At 42.3% G+C, this 26,833-nt stretch overlaps 1 protein-coding gene across 2 annotated transcripts in view; it reads right to left on the reverse strand.

Moving 5' to 3' along the window:
- The window catches only part of dock1 (dedicator of cytokinesis 1), a 589,776-nt gene that overhangs the window by 515,643 nt on the left and 47,300 nt on the right, over positions 1-26,833 (reverse strand). For both annotated transcript variants that reach the window (XM_080205635.1, XM_080205634.1), the window contains exons 2-3: positions 17,685-17,768; positions 804-844 (exon numbers count right to left, since the gene is read on the reverse strand). In XM_080205635.1, coding sequence (XP_080061761.1) covers positions 804-844; positions 17,685-17,768 — 125 coding nt within the window. The remainder of the gene's footprint in view (positions 1-803; positions 845-17,684; positions 17,769-26,833) is intronic.

Consider the following 26,833-nt stretch of genomic DNA (forward strand, 5'->3'; position numbering starts at 1 on the left):
AAGAAGGGTATTTTTTTAATCCTTTGTGATACATACACTGCCTAGCAAAACCAGATGGTTGAAAAGAAGCCTCAAAAAGTTTATTCTTGTTAGGGGTAGCAATAGCCTAAATACTGAGGGTCACCCAATTCCCTGCTCCCCCAAAAACCTGCCTTTGTGTCAGCAGAAGCTACTATCAGAGCACCCAATTTTGCACCAGTAAGTTGCAACAGAACACATGTTGGGGCACGCAGCTCATCAACACCTCTGACCCAGGTCCAGCCCAGAAAATTAAACACCCTGGCCTGCAACTAAAGGAATCAGGCAGTCTGCCCAATAGTTAAAAATGACCTCTCACATTCTGCAATTCAATCAACTTATAATTAGGCTCAATAGTTTATGGTGATTACATCAATTTCTATTAGGGCATAAAATTCTGGAATTTTAATGGATTGAGTTCCACAATATCATGCATTGTTTTGTAAAATAGTTGCCTTGACCAGAAAAACAATCTTCAAAACTAGACCGGGAATAATGAGCTAGTAGCAAAATCAATGGAAAAGGCTCCTTAGGCAATGATGGAAGCAAATAGAACTCATTCAAGTGCAGATTTTGTTTAAAAAAAAGCATCTTGGAATACAGTAGAAGTAATTTGAGATGTGACATATGGTAAGTGTAGCATGCTTGGCAGGACATTTGACCAGATGGATCCCAGTCTTTTTACGTCTTTCAATTTCTTGGTTACAGCTCATTCAATAATGTCCAAAGAAACAGCTATGTAAATCCCATAACATACATGTTTATATAAACTTTAAATTACTCACCTTTTTGGCTTTGCGTCGATGTGTATATCCTCTATACCAACCTAAAAAGAAAAATAGCTTTAAACACAGCTAATAATATGAAAATATAACAATGTTAAGTCATTATGCAATATATCCGAATTTAGCTTAAGATCATGTAAAAATGGTTAAGATTAACAGAATAAGGAAAGCAAAACAATCAAAATAAAATGACAGGAACCATGGAAACTCATCATTGCTACTGCTTTGAATGGGAAGGAGTTATATAATTACATTAACCTGTTTCAGTGCAATTCTCAACCATTTAGGACTGAAGTGAGGAGAAATTTCTTTCATCAAAAGGATAATAAATCCTTGGAATTCTCTATGTACCCTTGGTCACTCAGGGGACAGAATTTTACAGCACCACTCCAGTAGATTTGTAGGCAAGCTGAGAATCCCTTCCCATCGCCCTCTCTCTGCAATGTTATGGATGGAACAGTAATCAGCCAGATTAGATTCCTCCCGCACTTTGCGGATGGAACATACATGACCAGTCTTCCACTTTATCAGATAGATGGGTACTGTAGCTGTACCAGAACAGCTTTGCTAGGTGTAGCTAATTTGGAGCATAAGTCTTTTGGACTATAGTCAGGATGCTGATCTCCAGAGCACTCAGCCATTTCTTGACATCACAGGGTGTGAATCGAATTGGCGAATGACTAAGTTCTGTGCTGCTGACGACCTCAGAAACAGGGAGATCAAGTTGGATTGTCACGACTGAGTGAAGACAATGGCAACTCAAGGATGGTAATGGAGGAGTCCAGGACATTGGTTGAGCAGTTTGCCCAATTTTGGTCAAGTTCCAGAGGTTTCTGAGGAGGCCTTTGCTGGGTTGAATGGACTAGGTTTGCCTTTGTTGCATTTGGCATCTAGGTTGGTGCCTTTACTCTATCACATTGATACAATTGAGTGATTTGCAAGGCCATTTCAGAGAGCACTTAAAAGTCAAATCACATTTCTGTGTATATTTGGACTTGCATGTATGTCAGACTGGGGAAGTAAGGCAGAAAGCAGATGTTTATTTTTACTAGTTTTCATTACTTTTTCTTTAAACTGTAGTTTCATGGACACCATTGCCAATACTAGCTTTTTGTCGAGATTTTATTTAGTTAACAGAATTTGAACTCTCAACTGCAGATCATTACACAAACAAACATAATCAGTGTACTGTTCTAATGTTGACTGTGTCACTGAAAGTTGCCCCCCATACCTTCATAATTTCCTTTGTTCAAAGACAATGCCCTGGCTAAACTACCTCACTTTCAAACATAATGGAATATTCTACCATATCATGGTCGTTCATTCCTAAAGGTTATTTTACAAGATGATTAATTAGCCCTTTTTTGTTTCGTAATACTAGATGTAAAATAGCATGATCGTTAGTCAGCTCCTCACTTACTGCTCTAGAATGCCATCCCTAGCACACTCCAGAAACGTGCCCTCCATGGTAGGAGTGCTCATTAGATTTACCCAGACTGCGTACAGATTGAAGTCATCCATGGTTACTGTAGTACCCATGCTACTCTAATCTCCTGATTCATACCATGCCCCACAATGTTTCTGCCCCTTGCAGGTATTTTGTAAGCTCCACTCAAACAGATTCCTCATTTTGTTCCAATCTGAGACCCTCCCTTACTAATGTATTTATTCATTTCTTATTAATGGTGCAACACCATCTCCTTTTCTTTTTTGCTCATCCTTCCTAAATGTCCCTGAATATTCTGTGTCACACAGTCTCCATGTTTCCACAAAGGCAATCAGGTCATGCCCACTTAGTTCTATTGATGCCCTCAAATCTGTGTATTCAGGTAGCGAGACCTTAACTTTGTACTTTTCCCCCCCCCCACAAACAATCTTCCATCAATTGAAATAATGTCTAGGGCAAAGGAAGATGGTGTACTTATTGGAGGCCAATTATCTCAATCCCAGCACATTGTTGCAAGAATTCTTCATGACAGGAAAAACCTAACTACCTTTAACTGCTGCATCAAGGATCTTCCATCCATCATTATGTCATAAGTAGAAGTGTTCACTGATGATTATACAGTGTTCTATGTCATTCACAGCTCCTCAGATAATGAATGTCCACAACTAGCAAGACCGGAACAACATTCAAGTTCAAGCTGATTCGTGGCAAGTAACATTCATTCCACACACGTGGCTGGCAACAACCACCTCCAACCAGGAATGGTTGTTGGCAGTTCTGGGGTGTAGATGTTTCAGTAAGAGTAGGGAAGGCAGTAAAAGAGGTGGAGGAGTAGCATTGTTAATCAAGGATAGTTTAACGGCTGCTGAAAGGCATTTCGAGGATGATCAGCCTACTGAGGTAATGTGGGCTGAAGTTAGAAATAGGAAAGGATCAGACACGTTGTTAGGAGTTTTCTACAGGCCCCCAAATAGTAATAGAGATGTGGAGGAGGAAATGGCAAAGCAGATTATGGATAGGTGCGGAGGTCACAGGGTAGTTACCATGGGTGACTTGAACTTTCCAAATATTGATTGGAACCTTTATAGGTTGAATAGCTCAGATGGGACACTTTTTGTACAGTGTGTGCAGGAGAGTTTCCTGACACAATATGTGGATAAGCCGACAAGAGGTGGGGCCACATTGGACTTGGTACTGGGTAATGAACCAGGCCGAGTGTTAGATTGATTTGTGGGAGAGCACTTTGGAGATAGTGACCACAATTCGGTGTCCTTCATTATTACAATGGAGAGGGATACAGTCACATGACAGAGCAAGGTTTATTATTGGGGCAAGGGTAATTATGATGCGATTAGGCAAGAATTGGGGAGCATAACATGGGAGCAGAAACTATCAGGTATGGGCACAAACAAAAAGTGGAGCTTTTTCAAGGAACAAACACAGCGTGTCCTTGATAGGTATGTCCCTGGCAGGCAGGGAGGAAATGGCCGTGTGAGGGAACCATGGTTCACAAACGAGGTTGAATGTCTTGTCAGAAGGAAAAAGGAAGCATATGTAAGGATGAAAAAAAAAGATTCAGTTGGGTCGCTTGAGTGTTACAAGGTAGCTAGGAATGAGTTAAAGAAAGGGATTAGGAGAGCTAGGAGGGAGCATGAAAAGCCCTTGGCGGGTTGGATAAAAGAAAACCCCAAAGCCTTTTACACTTGTGAGAAATAAAAGAATGACCAGGGTGGGGTTAGGGCTAGTCAAGGATAGCAGTGGGAACTTGTACATGCAGTCAGAAGAGATAGGTGAGACGTTGAATGAATATTTTTCTTCAGTGTTCACTAAGGAGAGGAGCCATGTTTTTGAGGAGGAGTGCGCGATACAGGCTGATAGGATGGAGGAGGTAGATGTTCTGAAGGAAAATGTATTAGCAATTTTGAAAAACCTGAGGGTGGATAAATCCCCTGGGCCAGATGGGGTACATCCTAGGATACTTTGGGAGGCAAGGGATGAGGTTGCAGAGCCTTTGGCTTTGATCTTTGGGTCCTCACTGTCCACAGGGATACTGGCAGAGGACTGGAGTGTGGCAAATGTTGTTCCTCTTTTCAAGAAAGGAAATAGGAATGACCCTGGTAATTATAGGCCAGTTAGTCTTACTTCAGTGGTCAGTAAGTTAATGGAAAGGGTCCCGAGAGATAGGATTTATGACCATTTGGAAAGATTCATTTTAATCCGGGATAGTCAGCATGGTTTTGTGAGGGGTAAGTCCTGCCTCACAAATTTGATTGAATTCTTTGAGGAGGTAACTAAGTGTGTGGACGAAGGTAGAGCAGTTGATGTCATATACGTGGATTTTAGTAAGGCGTTTGATAAGGTTCCCCATGGTAGGCTCATGAAGGAGATAAAGAGGTGTGGTATAGAAGGAAATTTGGCCAATTGGATAAGTAACTGGCTGTATCATAGAAAGAAATCTGACAATACCCCAGGTTAAGTCCAACGATTTATTTGATAGTAAACTCACAAACTTACAGGGTTTCTCCCTTCGTCAGGTCTTACTGTGTTTACCCCAGTCCAACGCCGGCATCTCCACATCATGTATCATAGAAGACAGAGGGTGGTGGTGGAGGGAAAATTTTCAGACTGGAGGCCAGTAACTGGTGATGTACCACAGGGGTCAGTGCTGGATCCTCTGCTTTCTGTGATTTTTATCAATCGCTTGGAAGAAGGGGCTGAAGGGCGGGTTAATAAATTTGCTGATGACACCAAGATTGGTGGAGTAGTGGATGAGGTGGAGGGCTCTTGCAGGCTGCAAAGAGACATTGATAGGATGCAGAGCTGGGCAGAAAAGTGGCAGATGGAGTTTACATAAGAACATAAGAAATAGGAGCAGGAGTAGGCCATCTAGCCCCTCGAGCCTGCCCCGCCATTCAATAAGATCATGGCTGATCTGTCGCTGCTCAGTTCCACATTCCCGCCCTCTCCCCATAACCCTTAATCCCCTTGCCTATCAAAAACCTATCAACCTGCGTCTTAAAAATATTGAGCGAGGCAGCCTCCACCACTTCAACAGGCAGAGAATTCCAGAGATTCACCACCCTTTGAGTGAAGAAGTTCCTCCTCAACTCCGTTCTAAACTGGCCCCCCTTTATCTTGAGGCTGTGCCCTCTAGTCCTACTGTCCTTTCTGAGCGGGAAGAGCCTCTCCACCTCTATCCTATCCATCCCATTCAACATCTTACATGTCTCAATGAGATCTCCCCTCATTCTTCTAAACTCTAACGAGTACAAGCCTAGTTTATTCAGCCTCTCCTCATAGTTCAACCCCCTCAACTCCGGAATCAGCCTAGTAAACCTCCTCTGCACTCCCTCCAAGGCCAAAATATCCTTGCGTAAGTGCGGCGACCAAAACTGCACACAGTACTCCAGCTGCGGCCTCACCAGTGCCCTATACAGCTGCAGCAAGACCTCCCTACTTTTACATTCAATCCCCCTCGCTATGAAGGCCAGCATCCCATTTGCCTTCCTGACCACCTGCTGCACCTGCAGGCTGGTTTTTTGCGACTCATGCATAAGGACCCCGAGGTCCCTCTGCACCGTCGCATGCTGCAGTTTTTCGTCTCGTAAGTAATAGTCCTTCCTCCCATTATTCCTACCAAAGTGGACCACCTCACATTTGCCAACATTAAATTCCATTTGCCAGTTCCTGGCCCATTCGTCCAGCCTATCTAGATCCTTCTGCAGACTCTCCACACCCTCCGCACAATTTGCCGTTCCACCAATCTTGGTGTCATCAGCAAATTTCGACACCATACACTCGGTTCCCTCCTCCAGATCATTTATATAAATGGTAAATAGCTGAGGCCCCAGCACCGACCCCTGGGGCACTCCACTAGTCACCAACCGCCAATCTGAATAGCACCCATTGACCCCCACTCTCTGCCTCCTAGTTGACAGCCAATCCTCTATCCACGCTAACACCCCACCCCCAACTCCATGCCCCCTGACCTTCTGTAATAACCTCTTGTGAGGCACCTTGTCAAATGCCTTCTGAAAATCAAGAAACACCACATCCACCGGCTCTCCTCTATCCACCGCCCTAGACACATCCTCATAGAACGCCAATAAATTCATCAGGCACGACTTCCCCTTAATGAAACCGTGCTGCGTCTGCTCTACCAAACAATTCTCCTCAAGATGCCTCGCTATTTTCTCCTTGATCACGGATTCTAACACTTTTCCTACAACAGACGTTAAACTAACCGGCCTATATTTCCCCGCCTTTTGCCTGCCACCCTTCTTAAACAACGGCGTAACATTAGCCGTTTTCCAATCTTCCGGCACTTCCCCGGAATCCAGCGACGTTTGGAAAATAATCACCAAGGCATCCACTATCACCTCCGCCATTTCTTTCAGAACCCTCAGGTGCATTCCATCCGGTCCTGGGGACTTGTCCACAATCACTCCCTCCAGTCTGTCGAGTACCGCCTCTCTAGAAACAATAATGTCATTCAGGCCCTCCACTCTTACCATCTTTCCATCACTAACACCCGGCAAATTATTCACGCCCTCCTCCGTGAAGACCGAAACAAAAAAGTTATTCAAGGCCTCAGCCATTTCCCCATCCCCTACCACTAAGTCCCCCCTCTCATCCTCTAAGGGTCCAACGTTCACCCTAGCCAGCCTCTTCCTTTTTATATATTTATAAAAACTCTTGCTATCCTTTTTTATATTAAGCGCTAGCCCAGCTTCATAGTTTATCCTACCCTTCTTTATCAACTTCTTTGTCATTCTTTGATGACATTTAAACCTCTCCCAATCCTCTTCTCGCCCACCACTCTTAGCTACTCTAAATTCCTCCGCTTTTAGTTTAACACTTTCCTTCACCTCCTTCGTTATCCACGGCTTATTACCTCTCCTCCTATGGTCCTTTTTGACCATCGGAATAAATTTCTGCTGAGCACCAAGAAAGATCTCCTTAAAGATCCTCCACTGTTCCTCAGCAGACCAACCTTCCAACGCGCTCCCCCAATCAACATTCGCCAATTCCTCTCTCATCCTACCATACTCCCCTCTGTTCAAACAAAGGATACATGTCCGGAAACCCACTTTCTCCTCCTCCATCTGCATCAGAAACTCCACCATACAATGATCACTCTTCCCAAGAGGATCCTTCACCGCAAGGTCCCTAATTCTACCCGCCTCATTACATAACACCAGATCCAAGATAGCTCGCTCCCATGTCGGCTCCAACACACACTGTTCGAGGAAACTATCCCGGCAGCATTCCAAGAACTCCTCCTCGAGCCCACCGCGTCCAACATGTGTCGACCAATCAGTATGTAGATCGAAATCCCCCATAATTATCACCATCCCATTCCTGCACGCCGCATTTATTTGCGCATTAACAGCCCGCCCCACCTCCAGATCATTATTTGGGGGCCTATAAACAACACCCACCAGCGTCTTCCTCCCTTTGCTGTTCCTAATCTCCACCCACAACGATTCCACTTTCTGCTCTTTGGTTCCTATATCATCCCTTACTACCACCCTGATGCTATCCTTAATCAGCAGGGCTACGCCCCCCCCCCCCCACCTCCTTTTTCCTCCTGCCTATCCTTCCTAAACACTTGATACCGCTGATAACGCTGATAAGTGCAAGGTGATTCACTTTGGTTGGACAAATTTGAATGCAGATTACTGGGTCAATGGCAGGGTTCTAAGGAATGTGGAAGAGCTGAGATCTTGGGGTCCGTATCCACAGATCTCTGAAGGTTGCCGCTCAGGTGGATAGAGCCGTAAAGAAGGCTTATAGTGTCTTAATGTTTATTAACAGGGGATTTGAGTTTAAGAGCTGTGGGGTTATGCTGCAACTATACTGGACATTAGTGAGGCCACATTTGGAATATTGTGTTCAGTTCTGGTCATCTCATTATAAGGAGGATGTGGAAGCATTGGAGATTTACCAGGATGCTGCCTGGTTTAGAGGGTAGGTCTTCTGAGGAAAGGTTGAGGGAGCTGAGGCTTTTCTCTTTGGAGCAGAGAAGGATGAGAGGCGACTTAATAGAGGTTTATAAGATGATGAGAGGGATTAATAGAGTGACATGCAGAGACTATTTCCTCGGGTGGATGTAGCTGTTACTAGGGGGCATAACTATAAAGATTCATGGTGGGAGATATAGGAGCGATGTTCGGGGTAGATTCTTTACTCAGAGTGGTTAGGCTGTGGAATAGACTGCCTGCTGTGATAGTGGAGTCGGACACTGTAGGAACTTTCAAGCGGTTATTGGATAGGCACATGGAGGGGATAGCTTGAACTTGGGATTGGACATAGTTTGGCACGACATTGAGGGCCGAAGGGCCTGTACTGTGCTGTACTGTTCTATGTTCTATAAGAGAAAGTCAAGTTATCTCTTATTGACATTCAATGGTATTAACATTACCAAATATCTTATTAGAAACATTCTGGGAAATACCATTGATCAGAAACTTAACGGAACCAATCATATATACCAAATTAAGTGAGAAACTGATGTTCAATGGTCTCATTTCTTGACCACCATCCACAAGGTATAAATCAGGAGTGCGATGGAATACTATCCAGCTGTCTGGATGAATAAAACCCTAACAACACTTAAAAAGCTCAACATCGCCCAGGACAAAGCAACCTTCTTAGTTAGTGCCCATACACAACCATTTGGCCCACTGCATCTGCACTAGCTCTCCAAATGAACATCATGACTTAGAACCATTTCCCTGCTTTTTTTCTCGTACTCCTGCACATTGTTTCTATTGAAGTCATCAGGGTTTGCATGTCTATGGGTTCAGGTTTCATTTCAAACAGTGCGTGGGAATTTCCAGCCATGCTCGCCCTAAGACCGGAAAATCCTGCCCAAGGTCAACAGACCTTTTCACGGTCTGCGTCCATGCTGCTACAATTCCCATGGCAGAGTAACGGTAAAATTCTGTTTAGGATTACAAAGTTTATGGTGTGAAGATAAACAGCCGTTAGAGAAAGATGATGCCATTGCTTAGCAACCAAAGTCCTCCTTTAGATTAGAAAGAATTGAGTTTAGTTTTAAATTGGACCCAATAGCAGTTGGAACAGGCAGCTGGAGAGGGTGCAGCTCCCACAGGAGTTACCAGAAAGCAAGTCCTGGAAGCTAAAGAACAGATAGCTCTAAAAATTAGGGAATGAAAGGAGCAGTTTCAAGAAGACTGAATCAAAGGGACAAAGGAACTGGAAGTTAAACAAGGTACTGTTCAATGAAATTAAAGAACAGAACAGAGTGAGGCTCCCAGGTAAAGACAGCTGAAAGGTGAAGACCTGGTGAAGCTGGCTAGCAAAAAGTCAGGTATCTAAAGTAATCCTATGGTTGGTGATACTTTAATACAGCCTGTGAATCACTGGTTTTCTGTTGGTATGACTAGGTATCTGAAAGATTGTGGAATCTTGAATGCACGCAGCAATTCAAGGCACAGCAATGCTGAAAGCAGAGACTGAAGTCCAGAAGTAGATCAATGCTGAATGCACCTGAAAGAAAACTTTGTTTGGAAGAAGGTTCCATGTTGTGTCATTCTGAGTGTGGCGTTTGGAAACACCCATGTGGAAGCCAGAGTTCCAGTGAGACCAGTTAGCCTGTTGGTTTACAGAGACTGTGTCCTTACCAAAACTAATATATTCAAAGGTATATTCTGTAACTCACATTATCCTCAAAAATCTGTGTACATTTGTGAAGATGTAGGTGGGGCGAAGGAGTATTCTATTATAGTCAATCTTTTCATTTTCAATCAAAGTTTTAGTTTTTTGTTATAAGCAAATTGGCAGTGCTATGACTCTATTCATTCCCATTTCTTAAAAAGGAAAAAGTTATGTCCACTGAGCCAGCAGTATCAGTTGGGATAATAATGCTGTATTGAATACATCAATTGAACTTGCCTCTACCACACTTTCAGACAGTGTATTACAGACCTAAACCTTGTGTAAAAGTTTTTTTCTCACCTCACAATTCCATCAACAATGCATCCATCGCATCCTCCAGATTCAATGGGAGAACCCTTACCCCTACCACCTAGTAAGCTAGATAAAAATAGTTAAAATCCATAACAAGCATCCTGAAAAATGTGAGGTGATACTTTTTGGAAGGAATATTGTGACAAGGAAGCATTCAATGAACGGCATTACACTAGGAAGTTCTGTGGAACAAAGGGACCTTAGTGTGTTTGTCCACAGACCTCTGAATACAGAAGGGCATGTTAGTAGGGCAGTGAAAAAGGCATAGAACAGAATCCCTCTAATGCAGGAGAAGGCCATTTGGCCCATCAAATCTGCACTGACCACAATCCCATCCAGGTCCTAACCTTGTAGCCCTCTGTATTTACCTTTGCTGGTCACACTCACATTAAGAAGCGATTTAGCACGGCCAATCAACCTAACCCACACATCTTTGGACGGTGGGAGGAAACCAAAACACCTGGAAGAAACTCACACAGACATAGGGAAAACGTGCAAACTCCACCCAGATAGTGACCCCCAGCTGGATTTGAACTCTGGCACTGTCAGGCAGCAGTGCTGGTCACTGTGCCACGTCAATTTGCATTTACCAATCATGGCATACATTTCAAAAGCAGAGAAGTCATGTTGGTATTGTACAGAACTGAGAGCAGTTCCGGTTGCCACATTATAGGAAGGATGTGATCGCACTGGAGGGGTTGAAGAAGAGATTGACCAGGATGCTGCCAGGGATGGGACATTTAAATTATGAAGACAGGCTGGATAGGCTTGGGTTGTTTTCATTGAAGCAGAGAAGACCCAGAGGCAACCTGATCAAAATGTACAAGATTATGAGGGGCCTGGAAAGAGTGGATTGGGAACAGCTGTTCCCCTTAGTTAAGGGATCAGTCACAAGATGACACAGGTCCAAGGGTAAGGGGCAGGAGGTTCAGGGGGATTTGAGGAAAAATCTTTGTATGCAGAGGGTGTTAACGGTTGGTATGTGCTGCCTGGAAGGGTGGCAGAGGCAGGATGCCTCATATTTTAAAAAGCACCTGGCATGTCATAACACTCAAGGCTATGGGTCAAGTCCTAGTAAATGGGATTAGGTGGGAGTTCAGGTGTTTCTCGCGTGCCAGTGCAGACTCGATGGGCCAAAGGACCTCTTCTGCACTGTATGAATCTATTATTCTATGATTCTATGAGAGTACTTTCACCAGAAAGAGGGTTCACGAAGGTAGCTCACCATTATCCTTTCACGAGCAAATTAGGGATGGGCGATAATAGCTGGTCATGCCAGTACACAGTCATTCCATTAACAAATATTTTTTAAAAATCTGTACTGAAATTAAATCAATTACACTCAATACAGTAACATTGGCAGAAAAAACAAACAGCCAGCTTGCCTATTTTTTTCTAGCAAATGTTTCCTACCACAAGTTGGAACGTTAAGTTATTGAACAAAGGATGTGGACAGGATAGCGATTAATTGAATTGCCCCAAGGTACCTGATACATGCTGTAACAGTAGTACAGGTCCATCATGTAGAAGCTGCAAGCTTGAATAATAAAAGAAAAATCGATAGAAACTCCAGCCTTTATCCTCAGACCATATAGAGCAGTAAGTTCTTATACACATGCTATTTTAAATTTCCAGAGGGAGATTCAGAGAGATAGTAAAATGATTATTGTCAACAAGGTTTACAAAAATAAACCTCGCCCACTATACTTCATGGTTCTATTTAGATTTCCACAACAATGTGGCCCATATCTTAACTCACACCATTCCATTCACCCATCACCTGTGGTCAGCAATTTATCTTTGCTTTTAGACCGCCAACACATTACTCATCCTCATTTACCAATCACTACATGGCCTCACTCCTTCCTGTTCCTCTAACTTCCTCCAGCCCTTCAATCCTACAAGAAGCTGGCATTGCCCTTCATACATCCTCTCCTTCCTTCGCTGCAGCCTTCAGTTGTCAAGGCCGTAAGCTCTGGAGATCCTCCTCACACTTCACCTCTCTTTTCCTTTAGCTCTTTAACTAAGAATTTGATCACTGTTTCTAATGTCTTCTTCTTTAGCACTGTGTCAATTTTTGTCTGATTATGTTTCTGTGAAATGCCATGGGGTGTTTTATTATGTTGAAAGTACTATATAAATGCAAGTCATTGTTATTGAATATATTGGTCTAGAGTTTGCAGAGCTAATTAATGATAGAAAAACTGTCAGCATCGACCATCATTGTCCACTAAAAATGAGAACAACTTCAGGAGTTCAAACATACAGAGTTATATAAAAAGTCCAGAAGTTGTTGTCGACGATTCTATGCATCTCTGGGGGTGTGCTTTTATTTTAATTCTTGCAATAGATGTGAGCATCGCTGGCAAGGCCAGCATTTGTTGTTCATCCCCAACTGCCCTTAAGAATGTGGCAGTGAGCCACCTTCTTGAACTACTGCAGTCCATCTACTGTAGACATACAGGTATGCATACATTGTTGTTAGGAAGGGACCAACGTTGGTTTGCAGCAGGTAATTAAGGCAAACAGAATTTTGTCCTTCATTGCTAGATAGATGGAGTTCAAAATAGGGAGTTAATGTTGCAGCTATAAAAGGTACTGGTGATGTCACACCTGGAGTACTGTGTTCAGTTTGGTCTCCTTACTTGAGGAAGGATATACTGGCACTACAGGGGATGCAGAGGAGATGCACTTGGTTCATTCCGGAGTTGAAAGGGTTGGCTTATGAGGAGAGACTGAGTAGGCTGGGGCAATACTCATTGGAATTCAGAAGAATGAGGCGAGATCTTATAGAAACATACAAGAATATGAAGGGAACAGATAAAAGCAGAGAACTTGTTTCCATTGGTGGGTGAAACTGGGACTAGGGGGAATGGCCTCAAAATAAGGGGGAGCAGATTTAGGACTGAGTTGAGAGAGAACATCTTCGCACAAAGGGTTGTGAATCTGTGGAAATCCCTGCCCAGTGAAGCAGTTGAGGCTCACTGAATGTTTTAAGGCAAGGATAGATACATTTTTGAACAGTAAAGGAATTAAGGGTTATGGTGAAAGGGCAGGGAACTGAGCTGAATCCACAAAAAAAAATCCGTGATCTTACTGAATGGCGGAACAGGTTCGAGGGGCCTGATGGCCTACTCCTGCTCTTTATGTTCTTATGCTCAGTTCCTTCATCTAGATCAGTGACGTTTAAAGTGAAAAGTTGTGGTCCCAACACTGACCCCAGCAGAACTCCACTTGTCACCAAGGGCCCTTTTATCCCCACTTTCTGCTCTCTGCCAGTCGGTCAATCTTCTATCCATGCCAGTATCTTGCCTCTAACACCATGTGGCACCTTGTCAAAGGCCTTCTGGAAATCCAAGTATATAACATCCATTGGCTCACCTTTGTCTAACCGGCTCATTACCTCCTTAAAGAATTCTAACAGATTGTTAAGCATGACCTCCCCTTGGTGAAACCACTCTGACTTTGCATTATTTTACTTATTTATTCCAAAATTTCATCCTTAACAATGGACTCGAAAATCTTACCATCGACAGAGGACAGGCTAACCAGCCTGTAATTTCCTGTCTTTTGCCTCTCTTCCTTCTTAAACAGGAATGTTATATTAGCAATTGGCCCTCCCTGACTCCAGTGATTCCACAATGATCACCACTAATACCTCCATCATCTCTTCAGCTATCTCCTTCAGAACTCTGGGGTATAGCCCATCCGGTCTAGGTGATTTATCTATCTTCAAACCTCTTAGCTTCCCTAACATGTTCTTCTTAGTAATAGTCATCATACTGACTTCTGCCCCCAACTCTGAGTTTTATAGGTTACTGGTGTCTTCCACCATAAAGACTGATATCAAATGGTTAAGATGCAACAATAGCTCTGATTCTAATGTCTGTATCTTGCATGAAAGATTTTCTTTGGAAAACATTAAATAAAAATATGCGATCCTGGGATATGCTAAAATTACAAAATTCAATTTGAGGAAGGCCTTTAGTTTCACCACATTTGATGCTGTCGTTTTCATACTTTGTTAAGAGGCTGCTGATATGGCACTCCCGTCAAATGATTAAGTGTTGCAACCAAATTTTGCAATTTACCTACATATTCCACTACTGAACAGAATGTGCAAAATCAATGATGTATTTTTACAAACGTATCACTCCTCCAAAGACTTTGTTAGAATAAGATAAAAACTCATGACAAATAAAGGCGATTCAGCCCTTTGAAGCTTGTCCTCCTGGTACTCAGGCCTTCCTAATCCAGTAAAAGATTCAAGACTCCTTAAGCCTTTTAGTTTACCTATATCTAATAAATTCTAAACATTTCATGCCTTTTAGGATGTATTTTTGCAATAATGCCTCTCTGATGTGGAGCTTTTCTAATTAATAGCACATGTAAGGCACAGCAGGCTCGAAGGGCCAAATGGTCTCCTCCTGCTCCTATGTTCTATGTTTCTAAGACATTTAGACAAGGAACATAAGAAATAGGAGCAGGAGTAGGCCATCTAGCCCCTCAAGCCTGCTCCGCTATTCAATAAGATCATGGCTGATCTGATAGTGGGTTCAGTTGCACTTACCTGCCCACTCCCCATAACCCTTAATTCCTTTATTGGTTAAAAATCTGTGACTTAAACACACTTAACGAGGTAGCCTTTACTGCTTCATTGGGCAGAGAATTCCAAAGATTCACTACCTTCTGGGAAAATAAGTTCCTCCTCAACTCTGTTCTAAATTGACTCCCCTGTATTTTGAGGCTATGCCCCCTAGTTCTTGTTTCCATTGTAGACACTACAGGATGTTCCTTCAATCAAAATAATAAGAAAAATGGATGTTTATATACCATTATTGACCTCAGAATAACCTAAATTATTTAATAATCAATGAAGTATTTTGAAAGTGTAATCATTATTGTAGGAAATGCATCAGCCAATTTTCACATATCAAGCTCCCTCATACTTAGTTTTGATGATGACTAGTTTGTTTTAATGATATAAAAGCGAACTACTACAGATGCAAATTTGAAATAAAAAGCTTGAAATACACAGCAGGTTGGGAAGTATCCATGAGGGGAGAGAGAGAGTTAACATTTCAGATCAATAACCTTGCATCAGAATTGGAAATAATATTAGAGGTGCAAGAGGTTTAAATCAACTACAAAAGGTAGGGAAAGGAAAAGGGATAAAGAACAAAAAGGAAAGCTTGTGATAAGATAGAATACAGGAGACATAACAAAAGGTATGATGGTGCAAGGCCAGAAAGGTGGTAATAGGACAAAAGAAGAAATAGGAAGAATGGGGCCAGAGATGTAGCAAATGACCAAAGCAGACTCATCAACAGCTGCTGTCCAAAGGGGAAAAAAGAATGGGAGTAGAGGTTATAATCTGGAGCTGTTGAACTCAACATCAAGTCCAGTAGGTTATAAATTGCCTAATTGAAAAAAAAAGGTTTTTGTTCCTCTCCTGCACTTTCAATGAAACTCAAGACGACAGAAGTCAGAATGGAAGTGGGATGGAGAATTAAACACACTATTTTGCTTGCAGACTGAATTAAGGTGTTTTGAAATCATACCTTGTGTTTGATCATCCTAACATAGAACAGACCATATTGTGAGCACGGGTAAATTGCCATTTCACCTTCAAGGACTGGTGGGAGGGTAGGAGGCAAAGAGATGAGTGTTAAATCTCCTGCATTTGGAGGAGAGAATATGTTTTGTTGGAGATAATTGAGGTATAGAGGTAATAGCCCCTTTAGAATATCATAGGAGAGAAAAGGGGAAAATGTATTTGTTGAGAGCATTGCATTAGCAATGGTGTAAGTAGGGGTTCATATATTACCACCTATTCACACACACACCCACAACATGCAAGTAAAATATGGATATGTGTATTTAAAGCTCATAAATCCCATTTAACAACCTGATTTTATGTCAACGCCATTCTTGAATGGTTAGTTTTTATAAGGCTGTGTCCCACATTTTTTAAACTTTCCTAGGTTGACATAAATGTGGGTGGCATCACAACTTCCTAAATGGCTACCTGAACTAAATCAGAAGCTGTTTGTCTAAACCTCTGGCAAATGTAGGGGTTTATTTTCTCCCAAATACAAAATGAACTGAGCAACAAAGCCAAATGAATTAAGTATTCAAACTCAGGTCATATCCCAAAGACTGGATGAGATAAAAGTCTCAATTTAGTGTCTGAAGGTTGCAGATCAACCACCTGTTACAGAAACATCCAGACTTCTTTTCTATAAATGCAAAGGGGATTAAGGAAACTCCCATCCTTAACTTGTAATCTGGTTGTAACTGTTACAATGCTTGAATCTGGTTTCTTTCCCAAAATATTATCTTGTCTGAAAGTCACAGAATTAAGAAACTTGTTACTGAAACAGAGGTACATGATCGAATTCTATCTCCCAAGTTTTAAGTCTTTCACTTAGTTATGGCCAAGGTCCGTCTAAGCAAATATTGAAAATTACAGAAGAGAATTATCTGCATTCTCTTGTAGAACAGTATCCATATGAACTCTGAACAATATAAATGTTTTTAAACCAATAAATGATCATTGACCAAGCAAATAAAATTTAATTCCTAAGTTGACCACATTAAATGGGTTTCATTGTATCTAGGAATAGTTAACTACATTATTTCTCTGTTCCATGTGAAGTAATGAGAACAATTTTTAAAATGGGGTCTTTAACACACAGTTCGGTTTCAGAGCTCTAAATTGTGCTAAATTTCCTGTGTTTTGGAAAAAGCAGCTTATCTTATTCCTTTCCCTGTCAAACACACATGCAGTCATGATAGCAGTTCTGCAGGAAGCCATTACAAAATAGTCACGGCTTGCAATGGGAACTTTGCTTTTGATGACAAGCCATCCCTCCACTACTTCCGTAGGACTACCAATGATACCTAAAATGACAACCTCTTACATGAGTCGACATCTTACAACTCCTTAGCAATATCAACTTCACACTTTCATACATGAGACGGCACAGTGGTTAGTACTGCTGCCTCTCAGTTCCAGGGACCTAGGTTCAATTCCCAATTTGGGTCACTATGTGGAGTTTGCACGTTCTCCCCATTCTACATGGGTTTCCTCCGGGTGCTCCAGTTTCCTCCCACTATCCGAAAGATGTGCTGGTTAGCTGCATTGGCCATGCTAAATTCACCTGTACCCGAACAGGCTCTGGAGTGTGGCAACTAAAGGATTTTCACAGTAACTTCACTGCAATGTTAATGTAAGCCTACTTGTATGCAAATAAATAAATGTAAAACTTAAACATTGAACTTAAAAAGTCAAGTATGAATGCCAGTTCAAATTAATTTTTTTAAGATACTATCAAAGCTACAAATTTCAATCACAAAGAGAAAGAGAAAGAGAAAGTAAACAGTAATATCCTGATTTTAAACATCCACATTAGAATTCACAAAGTATTAGAACTTGCCTTCATAAGTTTCCAATATGTGCACTGTATCACCAATCTGCAGAGGAAGTTCCACTTCCTCCCTGGAGTCATAATTGTATATTGCTGAAGACATAAAAAAAAGCAAGGAAAATATTTAAATTTAGTTCAATATTACATAAATTTCTATCAAGACTAAATTTTTTAATAACTTTTCTCTTCAAGTGTGAGCAGTCCACAATGTAAACCCACATTTGAACAACTGACAGCATTTGCACACCCAAGCAAGAATATTTCTAATGACAGTACACTTTTGAGTGCTGAGGAGTGTGGTAATGAAGGAAGCAAGGATGTGTGGGTTAGGTTGATTGGCCATGGTAAATTCCCCCTCGTGCCAGGGGACTATCAGGATAAATAAGTGGGGTTTCAGGGCGTGGGTCGGATTGTGATCAGTACAGACTCGATGGGCCACTGTCAAATACTGTTATTTCATGAACAACCAGCATGTCTCCCAGTTGGACTCATTTTGTCCTACTGCTTCTGGAGTCTCATTCTTTGAGCTTTTTTTTCCTCTTTTACCATGTTATATCTTTGACTGGAAGATATATCAGATGTGAAAGAGGACAGTTCATAATTACTCTCTTCAGAAGAGAGCTAAGTCAAGAATCATAACAGACAACAGAAGTAATGATAGATCAAAGTAATTTGGTGTGCAAGTTATATTCTCTACTTACTTTTAATGGGAAAGTATTACAGTATCTGTTTAGCTTGATAGACAGCATGTTCAGCATCAAATCAGAAGCTGTCATTACATAACCTATTCCAGGAACAACAACGCTTTAGACTGATACTCCCACGCAATATTATGGACTACACCTTGCTCAGAGTGGCAATCAGCATTGGACTGCCACTCCATGCCTAATTACCTATATGCCCACCTTGCCCAACCTTCTGAATCAGGCTGGATGAGATCGAGGCCTAAAGTCCAGCAGAATCGGTTTGAAGAAGGGCACACTTCCTTTTTACTGCATTAACTGCCATACATCAGATAAGTTAAAAGCTCTATTGAATTTGCCAGGCTACAGAGAAGTAAGCGAGCAGGGCAAGTGGATAGGATTTAGGAAATATGGGGCTAAATCACTGCTCAGCGAGTGAGAGGTTAGACCTCAGGGGTGAATGGAATGGAGTTCGGGAGGGGGGAAAAAAGCACTGGGACGAAAGGGGAGATTGCACCTCGGAGGAGGGGAGGATCAAAATGCTCACCTCGGGGGGCAGGGGCGGGTGTGTGTGTGTGTGTGTGTGTGTGTGTGTGTGTGTGTGTGTGTGTGTGTCAAAACTCACAGTGGACAGGGCTGGACCTCCAGTCGCAAGTGGTTCAGAGGGAGAGGGTAGTCAAGTCAAGCGGGATTGTCATGCCAGTGGGGTGAACCCTAAGTAGGTGTCAGGGAATACTTTGATGGAGGGTGGTTTGTCGGTGGATTGGGGGCCGGGGGTGTCAGGGGTGTTTAAAATAGTTACTCAGAACTTATAAAGTTTTAATTCTTACAACTTTTCGAAGTAACTATTTGTGTAACAGATCCCAAACAATCCAAAGCTTGATATTTAAAATTGCATTTTCAGATGGTTCCTAGTGCAGGGCAATTGCCCAGAGGAACCATGTGTTTCTGGGCAACTGCTGTACAAACTCATACCTGTGAAATTCCAGGGAGGATTTCCCAACGCACCTTTGGAGTAGCCCCCAAATCTGAGTTTGGAAGGTATGGCCCTATTATGTGCCAGAGATGCTAACCTTCAGTAAATCAAGTAGTAATTAAAAAGTTTCCACTATCTGCAGGTAGTTCCCTGGGTCCTGGACAACATTTCTCCCTCAACACCAAAAAATCAAATTTTCTGGTCATTCATTTCATTGTTATTTTTGACAAGTTGGTATATGCATATTCTAGATAAATGCACCACAAATCCTTCAACACCACAGAACTGAAAAATTTATAACTGTTGCACTTTTGAGACTTCAATCTTAGAATACATAGTTTTCTTTATTTCCTACCAACAACAGATTTTTCTCTCAATAAATGTTTAACACCAACTAACAGAAATAATATGTATTCTTTAACTCATTGTGTAAAGCTAAAACACTCATCTGTAATAGGAAATCAAACTGCAAAGGTTGACAACATTGCAACTGAAATTATTTGCTCCCGCTACCATTATAAATCTACTGCATCCAACTGCATTCCATCAACAATGCCATATTCTCATCTGTTCTGTTAGTTGAAGCCTGTTTTCCATTAAGTTGTTTTCAAATAGAATCATGAAAATACATGAAACTAGCAATATTTGAAGAAAAAGCAGCCAAAGGAACTGAATAAATCATTTTCCTCAAAAGGAGATTTTCATGAGACATGTTAAAGGAAAAAAAAATCAGTCGCACTTTATATAGTTTTAAAAAAGGATCCTTGATTTGTGACCTAGGTTGAAACTGAAATGAAGTATTAAAATCAATTTTTACAAGTTATACCACAGATGAACGTTTGGAAGTTAACAAGACACCTCAACAAATTTGCACAGTCATCTCAGTTCATGCTCAAGTTCATGTCACCATTCTTCAAGAAACCATCTGTCAGCATAACAATAAAACTTGCATACAAAACTGAAATACGTAATATAATCTCAGATTCTAATACAAATTTATCCACACACTGGGTGGCACGGTAGCACAGTAGTTAGCACGGCTGCTTCACAGCTCCAGGGTCCTGGGTTCGATTCCCAGCTCGGGTCATTGTCTGTGTGGAGTTTGCACATTCTCGTGTCTGTGTGGGTTTTCTCCAGGTACTTTGGTTTCCTCCCACAGTTCAAAGATGTGCAGGTTAGGTTGATTGGCCATGCTAAGAAATTGCCCCTTAGTGTCCAGGGATGCGTAGGTTAGAGGGATTAGTGGGTATAATATGTAGGGATATGGGGGTAGGGCCTGGGAGGGATTGTGTTCAGTGCAGATTCAATGTGCTGAAGGGCCTCCTTCTGCACTGTAGGGTTCTATGATTCTACGACTTCGCATAGAAGCAGAATGCATCCTAATAGACTTAATACCTCCGCAGCTGAAGGTGGGCAGAGGTCATGCTTCTGACCTGTTATTTTCAAGCAATATATATCAAAAGCTACTGGATGAATTTCAATGAAACCTGGTCCACATATAAGGTATGGACTAAGGAGGATGTGGATCCCGAATCTTTTGTGTTAAACTGATCCATTCACATGGAGAGATGGTGCATAGAGACTTATCTTTCAAATGTTGCTGATAGTCTTAGAATGTTGCGGATTGTCACAGCTGTCAAAACATGAGCTGTTTTCAGAGCTGGTTGTTGGATGTGGATTGGCCTGAAGTCTCCTCCATGAGATGGAAGCTTTTAATAAAAAATATTCAATTTTTCAGTTTTAAGAATGTAAAAAAAATGAAGAGGCACAAAGTAAGCACATAGCTCCACCACACTGTGCATAATTACAATTACCCAGCTCTTTCAAGGCTTTTTCCTGCCTAACTGATGCTCTATAATTAAAAGGGTGAAAAAGAATATTTTACAAGAGCTTTAGCCATTCCACAGCCAACAATTTGATCTGAAAACTCTGCTCACGTTTTGATAGCGGTGACAAATTCCACTACAGCAGCTGATATAATCCACAACATTCCAGAATAATCAACATTATAAAGATATTCACCATATCATCTGTTAATTGATGCTTCAATAATATTTCCAGGATCCAGATCCACACCTTCACAAAAAATGAATCAGTTCTTCTTTGGGCCATATTCTAGGTGCCAAAATTTGTTGAAATCTATCCATTAGCTTTTGCGATATATTGCTCACAAGCAGATAAATTGAGTACTAGATTAACAGAGGCAGAAACATTACATTTCACATGTTCAGTGGTGGAAGTAAAAAAGGGAACAGAAACAGGAGAAGACCGTACTCCACCATTCAGTCTCATCACTGCTGATCTTGGGCTTTAACTCTACTTTGCTACCCACTTCCCAGATCCTTTTATTCTCTGAGACACCAAAAATTTGTCTATGTTAGCCTTAAGTACAGTCAAAGAACATCAACTCTCATGGGGTAGAAATTCTAAAGGTTCATAATCCCTTGAGTGAAGAAATTTATCTTCGTCGCAATCTTAAATGATCAGCCCCTCATCTGCTTCCTTTTGTTCAATATTCCCCATCAACCTTAAACATTCATTTCTAGCACCACCAACACATCATGGCAGACGTGTATACCATCTACATGATGCACTGCAGCAACTCATCAAGGCTCCTTCGACAACACCTTCCAAACCCACCATCTCTACCAATTAGGTTGATTGGCTGTGCTAAATTGCCCCTTAGTATCAGGGGGTTAGTAGGATAAATAAGTAGGGTTGTGGGGATAGGGCCAGGGTGGGACTGCAGTCGGTGAAGGCTCGATGGGCCAAATGGCCTCCTTTTGCACTGTAGGGATTCTATGATAGAAGGACAAATTCAAGAAGGTGACTCATTACCACATCAGGGAAATTAGGGATAGACAATAAATGTTGATCTAGTCAGCAAAACTCACATCTCAATGTATTTTTTAAAAATCCCCAAGCAGAGAAACAACGAGCCAGATTCTCCAACCTCATCTGGAATGGAGATTCTCCAGTCCCACTGCAGTGAGCTGAGATTTGACTGCGTGCCAAAGTCTCTGTTTTTACTGGCAGCGTGGTGGGGTATGAATGGCAGGAGAATTCTGGCCAACATCTCATTATCTACTTTGTCAAGCCCCTTCATAATTTTGAATGCCTCAATGAGGTCATCTGTCATTCTTCCAAACTTCACAGAACATAACTCTAATGTGCACAACCTCTCATCTAAGGACAACGCCTCTATACCAGGAGTGGATTTACTAAAAACAGCAAACACAGGAGAAGCTCACCAGCTCTGTCAGCAACTTTAGCTTTGTTTCTCTTTTCACAGCTACTGCTTGGGGTTTTCCCAGCAGTTTCTGTTTTTATTTCAGATTTCCAACATCTGCGGTATTTTGCTTTCATCCCAATCTCATGAACCTTCGCTGTACTGCCTCCTATCAATACAAGTATGTCCTCCTCAAATACAGACACCAAAATTGCATTCAGTATTCCAGGTGTGGCCTCACCAAAGCGCAGCACAATTGTAGAAGGGCTTCTTTATTCTTGTACTCCAAACTCTCTGCAATAAAGGTTAACATGCTTGTGCTTTCCTATTTGCTTCCTAAACATTGACGCTAACTTTTTGTGTTCCTTGTACGAGTACACCCAAGTCTTTCTGAAAATCAAATTTTATAACTTTCAGGACTTTTGAGAAGTATTTTGCTTTTCTATTCTTACAACTAAAGTGAATAAATTCACCCTCTCCCAAATTATCTTCAGGAGGGGGAGCAGAGGTGGGGACCTGCAGGAGATACTTCCTGTGTGGGAAGCATAACCTACATTACCAACCTTCAGGAGAGGAGCAGGGAGGCAGACCTGCAGGAGATATTTGCAGATAAGGGCACAAATAAACAGCTCAAGGAGCGCAGCCTACGTCATTCACAATCGGAAGGATGAGCAGGGAGGCGGGCCTGCAGGAGATATTTGTGCAGTGGAGAGAGGAAGTCCCAAGAGTCTAGGAACACCTTAAGTTTGAAAATAGAGTGAACAGTGACATCGCAGGAAAGCAACAGCTTGATTGATTGAGAATGGTCTTGCCCTGCTGCAGCAGTAGAGGCAACAAGGGAGAGAGCTGATTCCTAAGCAGTGCGTCAGTTGTTTACAGCTACATTAAAAAAAGGTATGAGTTCTGTTTTTTTTAAAAATTAATAACTACTTATGCCAAATAGAAAATTATTTAAATAATACAAAGATAAGTAGAATTAGACAAGGAAACTAAGTTAATCTAATAGGAGTATTTTATAAGACTAAGTAATTAGAAATATTAGCAAGTAAGATGAAATATGTTCAAGTTTTAGACATGGCAGGTGAGGTCAGCTGATTGGAATGTGTGATCTGTCATTTGGGGAAGCCGTTGACTGCACTGGCATCCTGGATGACCAATATGCAGGAAGCGCTCCAACTGCAAAAACTTGAGGTTCAGAACTTGAGCATTCATGAGGCTGAAAGTTACATGAATAGCACATTTAGAGAGGTAGTCAGATTGCAGCCCAAGGAATTGAAGGAGAGAAGCATGAGCATCATGCAGCACAAGGTAAGTAGGCAGGTCATACAGAAGTCCCCTGGGTCCTGCTCTCAAGATGTGGAGGTGCTGGTGTTGGACTGGGGTAAACACAGTTAGAAGTCTCAGAGCACTAGGTTAAAGTCCAACAGGTTTATTTGGCAGCACTAGCTTTTGGAGTCTCACGCTCCTCCATCAGGTGAGCGAGGACTTGTGTTCAAAAACAGGGCATATAAAGACACAAACTCAATTTACAAGATAATGGTTGGAATGTGAGTCTTTACAGGTAATCAAATCTTAAAGGTACAGGCAATGTGAGTGTCAGTGTGAGACATCCTGCTCTCAATGAAGTTTTCCATTTTGAAAGCTGCTGGTTTCTCAAGGGAGTGCAGTCAGAGTCAAGCTTTTGGCACTACATGCAGCCTGATTGTACAGGAGGGGAGAAAGAAAGAACGATAGCGATAGGGACTTCATTAGCCAGGGGAACAGGCAGGCATTTCTGCAGCCACAGACCTGACCCCAGTATAGTGTGCAACCTCCCTGGGGGTAGGGTCAAGATGTCACTGAATGGTTGCAAGGAGGGCATCCTAAACGGGGAGGATGATAAGTGTGAAGTTGTGATACACATTGGTAATACCAATATGGATACAATGAAGGATAAGGTCTTGCACCAAGAATGAAGATGAGGTCCTGCATCAAGAATTCAGGGAGTTATGCAGCAGATTTAAAAGCAGGACCTCCAAGGTGGTAATCTCTGGACTATTCCCAGTGCTATGTGCTAGTGAGTACAGAGATAGGAGAATAGGGCAGAGAATGCGCGACTCAAGAGTTGGTACAGGTCTTGGATTCCTGGATCACTGGGAACATTTCTGGGCAAGGTGAGACAATTACAAGTGGGACAGTCTGCACCTGAATCAGAATGGGTTTGCTCGTGCTGTTAGGAGTTTAAAACTAGTTTGGCAGTGGGAGGGGACACAGAGCATTAGTACATTAGGAACGCAGCATGCTATAGTAAAGGAACCAATACAGAGGGAGTCCAGTCATTTTAAGTTCCAAGGGAGTACGGTGAGGCTGGATGGCCTCTACTTTAATGCAAGGAGCATTATAGGGCAGATTGATGAGTTAAGGATGTGGATTGACATGTGGAACTGTGAAATTGTTGCCATCATATATGTGGTTGAATGAGGGGCAGGACTGGCAACGCAATATTCCAAGGTATAGGATCTTCAGGTGCAAAAGGGGAAGATGTAAATTATTGATTAAGGTTCAGTTACTGCAGTGAGGGATGGCATCTTGGAAGGGTCTTCAAATGAAGCTTTATGGATACAGTTTAGGAATGATATGGGGGAGTGCTGTAATACAATTCCAGCAGTCAACAGGCAATTGAGGAGCAGATATGTAGACAATTCACTGAGGTGTGTATTCAGGAGAGCTTTTCACGTCAATAGGCAGGAGGTCCAACATGAGACGACATGGTGCTGGATTTAATTCTGGAGGAAAAAAGCCAAATAGGTGTTCAAACCAGCAGTGGGGGAGTATTTTAATGATAGCGACCACAACACAGTATGATTTAAGTTTGTTATGGAAAAAGATGATCTGCAAAAATCGATTTTGGATTTGAAAGAAGCCAATTTTTTATTAAAGGCAGGATCTGACCAAAGCAGACTGTAAGAGCTTCTTGTGAGAAAATCTACAGCTGAATAACGGGGACCATTCAAAAAGGATAAGAACATAAGAACATAAGAACATAAGAAATAGGAGCAGGAGTAGGCCATCTAGCCCTTCGAGCCTGCCCCGCCATTCAATAAGATCATGGCTGATCTGTTGTGGCTCAGTTCCACTTTCCCGCCCTCTCCCCATAACCCTTAATCCCCTCTCTTATCAAGAACCCATCAACCCGCTTCTTAAAAATATTTAGCGAGGCAGCCTCCACCACTTCAACGGGCAGAGAATTCCAGAGATTCACCACCCTTTGAGTGAAGAAGTTCCTCCTCAACTCCGTTCTAAACCGCCTCCCCTTTATCTTGAGGCTGTGCCCCCTAGTCCTACTGTCTTTTTTGAGCGGGAAGAGTCTCTCCACCTCTATCCTATCCATCCCATTCATCATCTTATACGTCTCAATGAGATCTCCCCTCATTCTTCTAAACTCTAACGAGTATAAGCCTAGTTTATTCAGCCTCTCCTCATAGCTCAACCCCCTCAACTCCGGTATCAGCCTAGTAAACCTCCTCTGCACTCCCTCCAGGGCCAAAATATCCTTGCGCAGGTGCGGCGCCCAAAACTGCACACAGTACTCCAGCTGCGGCCTCACCAATGCCCTATACAGCTGCAGCAAGACCTCCCTACTTTTATATTCAATCCCCCTCGCTATGAAGGCCAGCATCCCATTCGCCTTCCTGACCACCTGCTGCACCTGCAAGCTGGGTTTTTGCGACTCATGCACAAGGACCCCGAGGTCCCTCTGCACCGTCACCTGCTGCAGTTTTTCGCCACGTAAGTAATAGTCCTTCCTACCAAAGTGGACCACCTCACACTTGCCAACATTGAATTCCATTTGCCATTTCCTGGCCCATTCGCCCAGCCTATCTAGATCCTTCTGCAGACTCTCCACACCCTCCGCACAATTTGCCTTTCCCCCAATCTTGGTGTCATCAGCAAATTTCGACACCCTGCACTCGGTTCCCTCCTCCAGATCATCTATATAAATGGTAAATAGCTGAGGCCCCAGCACCGACCCCTGGGGCACCCCACTAGTCACCAACCGCCAATCCGAATAGCACCCATTGACCCCCACTCTCTGCCTCCTATTTGACAACCAATCCTCTATCCACGCTAACACCCTACCCCCAACTCCATGTCCCCTGACCTTCTGCACACAGGCCCAATATGTTCCTTTTGGTGGGGGGGTCTTTCGGGTACAGGCCCCAATATGTTCCCTTTAGGGCGAAATGTAGAAGCAACAAGTCTAGAGAACCTCAGATGTCTAGGAACATAC

The sequence above is a fragment of the Carcharhinus amblyrhynchos genome, chromosome 17, assembly GCF_965287045.1.
Source record: "Carcharhinus amblyrhynchos chromosome 17, sCarAmb.v2.hapA, whole genome shotgun sequence".
Classification (NCBI taxonomy): domain Eukaryota; kingdom Metazoa; phylum Chordata; class Chondrichthyes; order Carcharhiniformes; family Carcharhinidae; genus Carcharhinus; species Carcharhinus amblyrhynchos.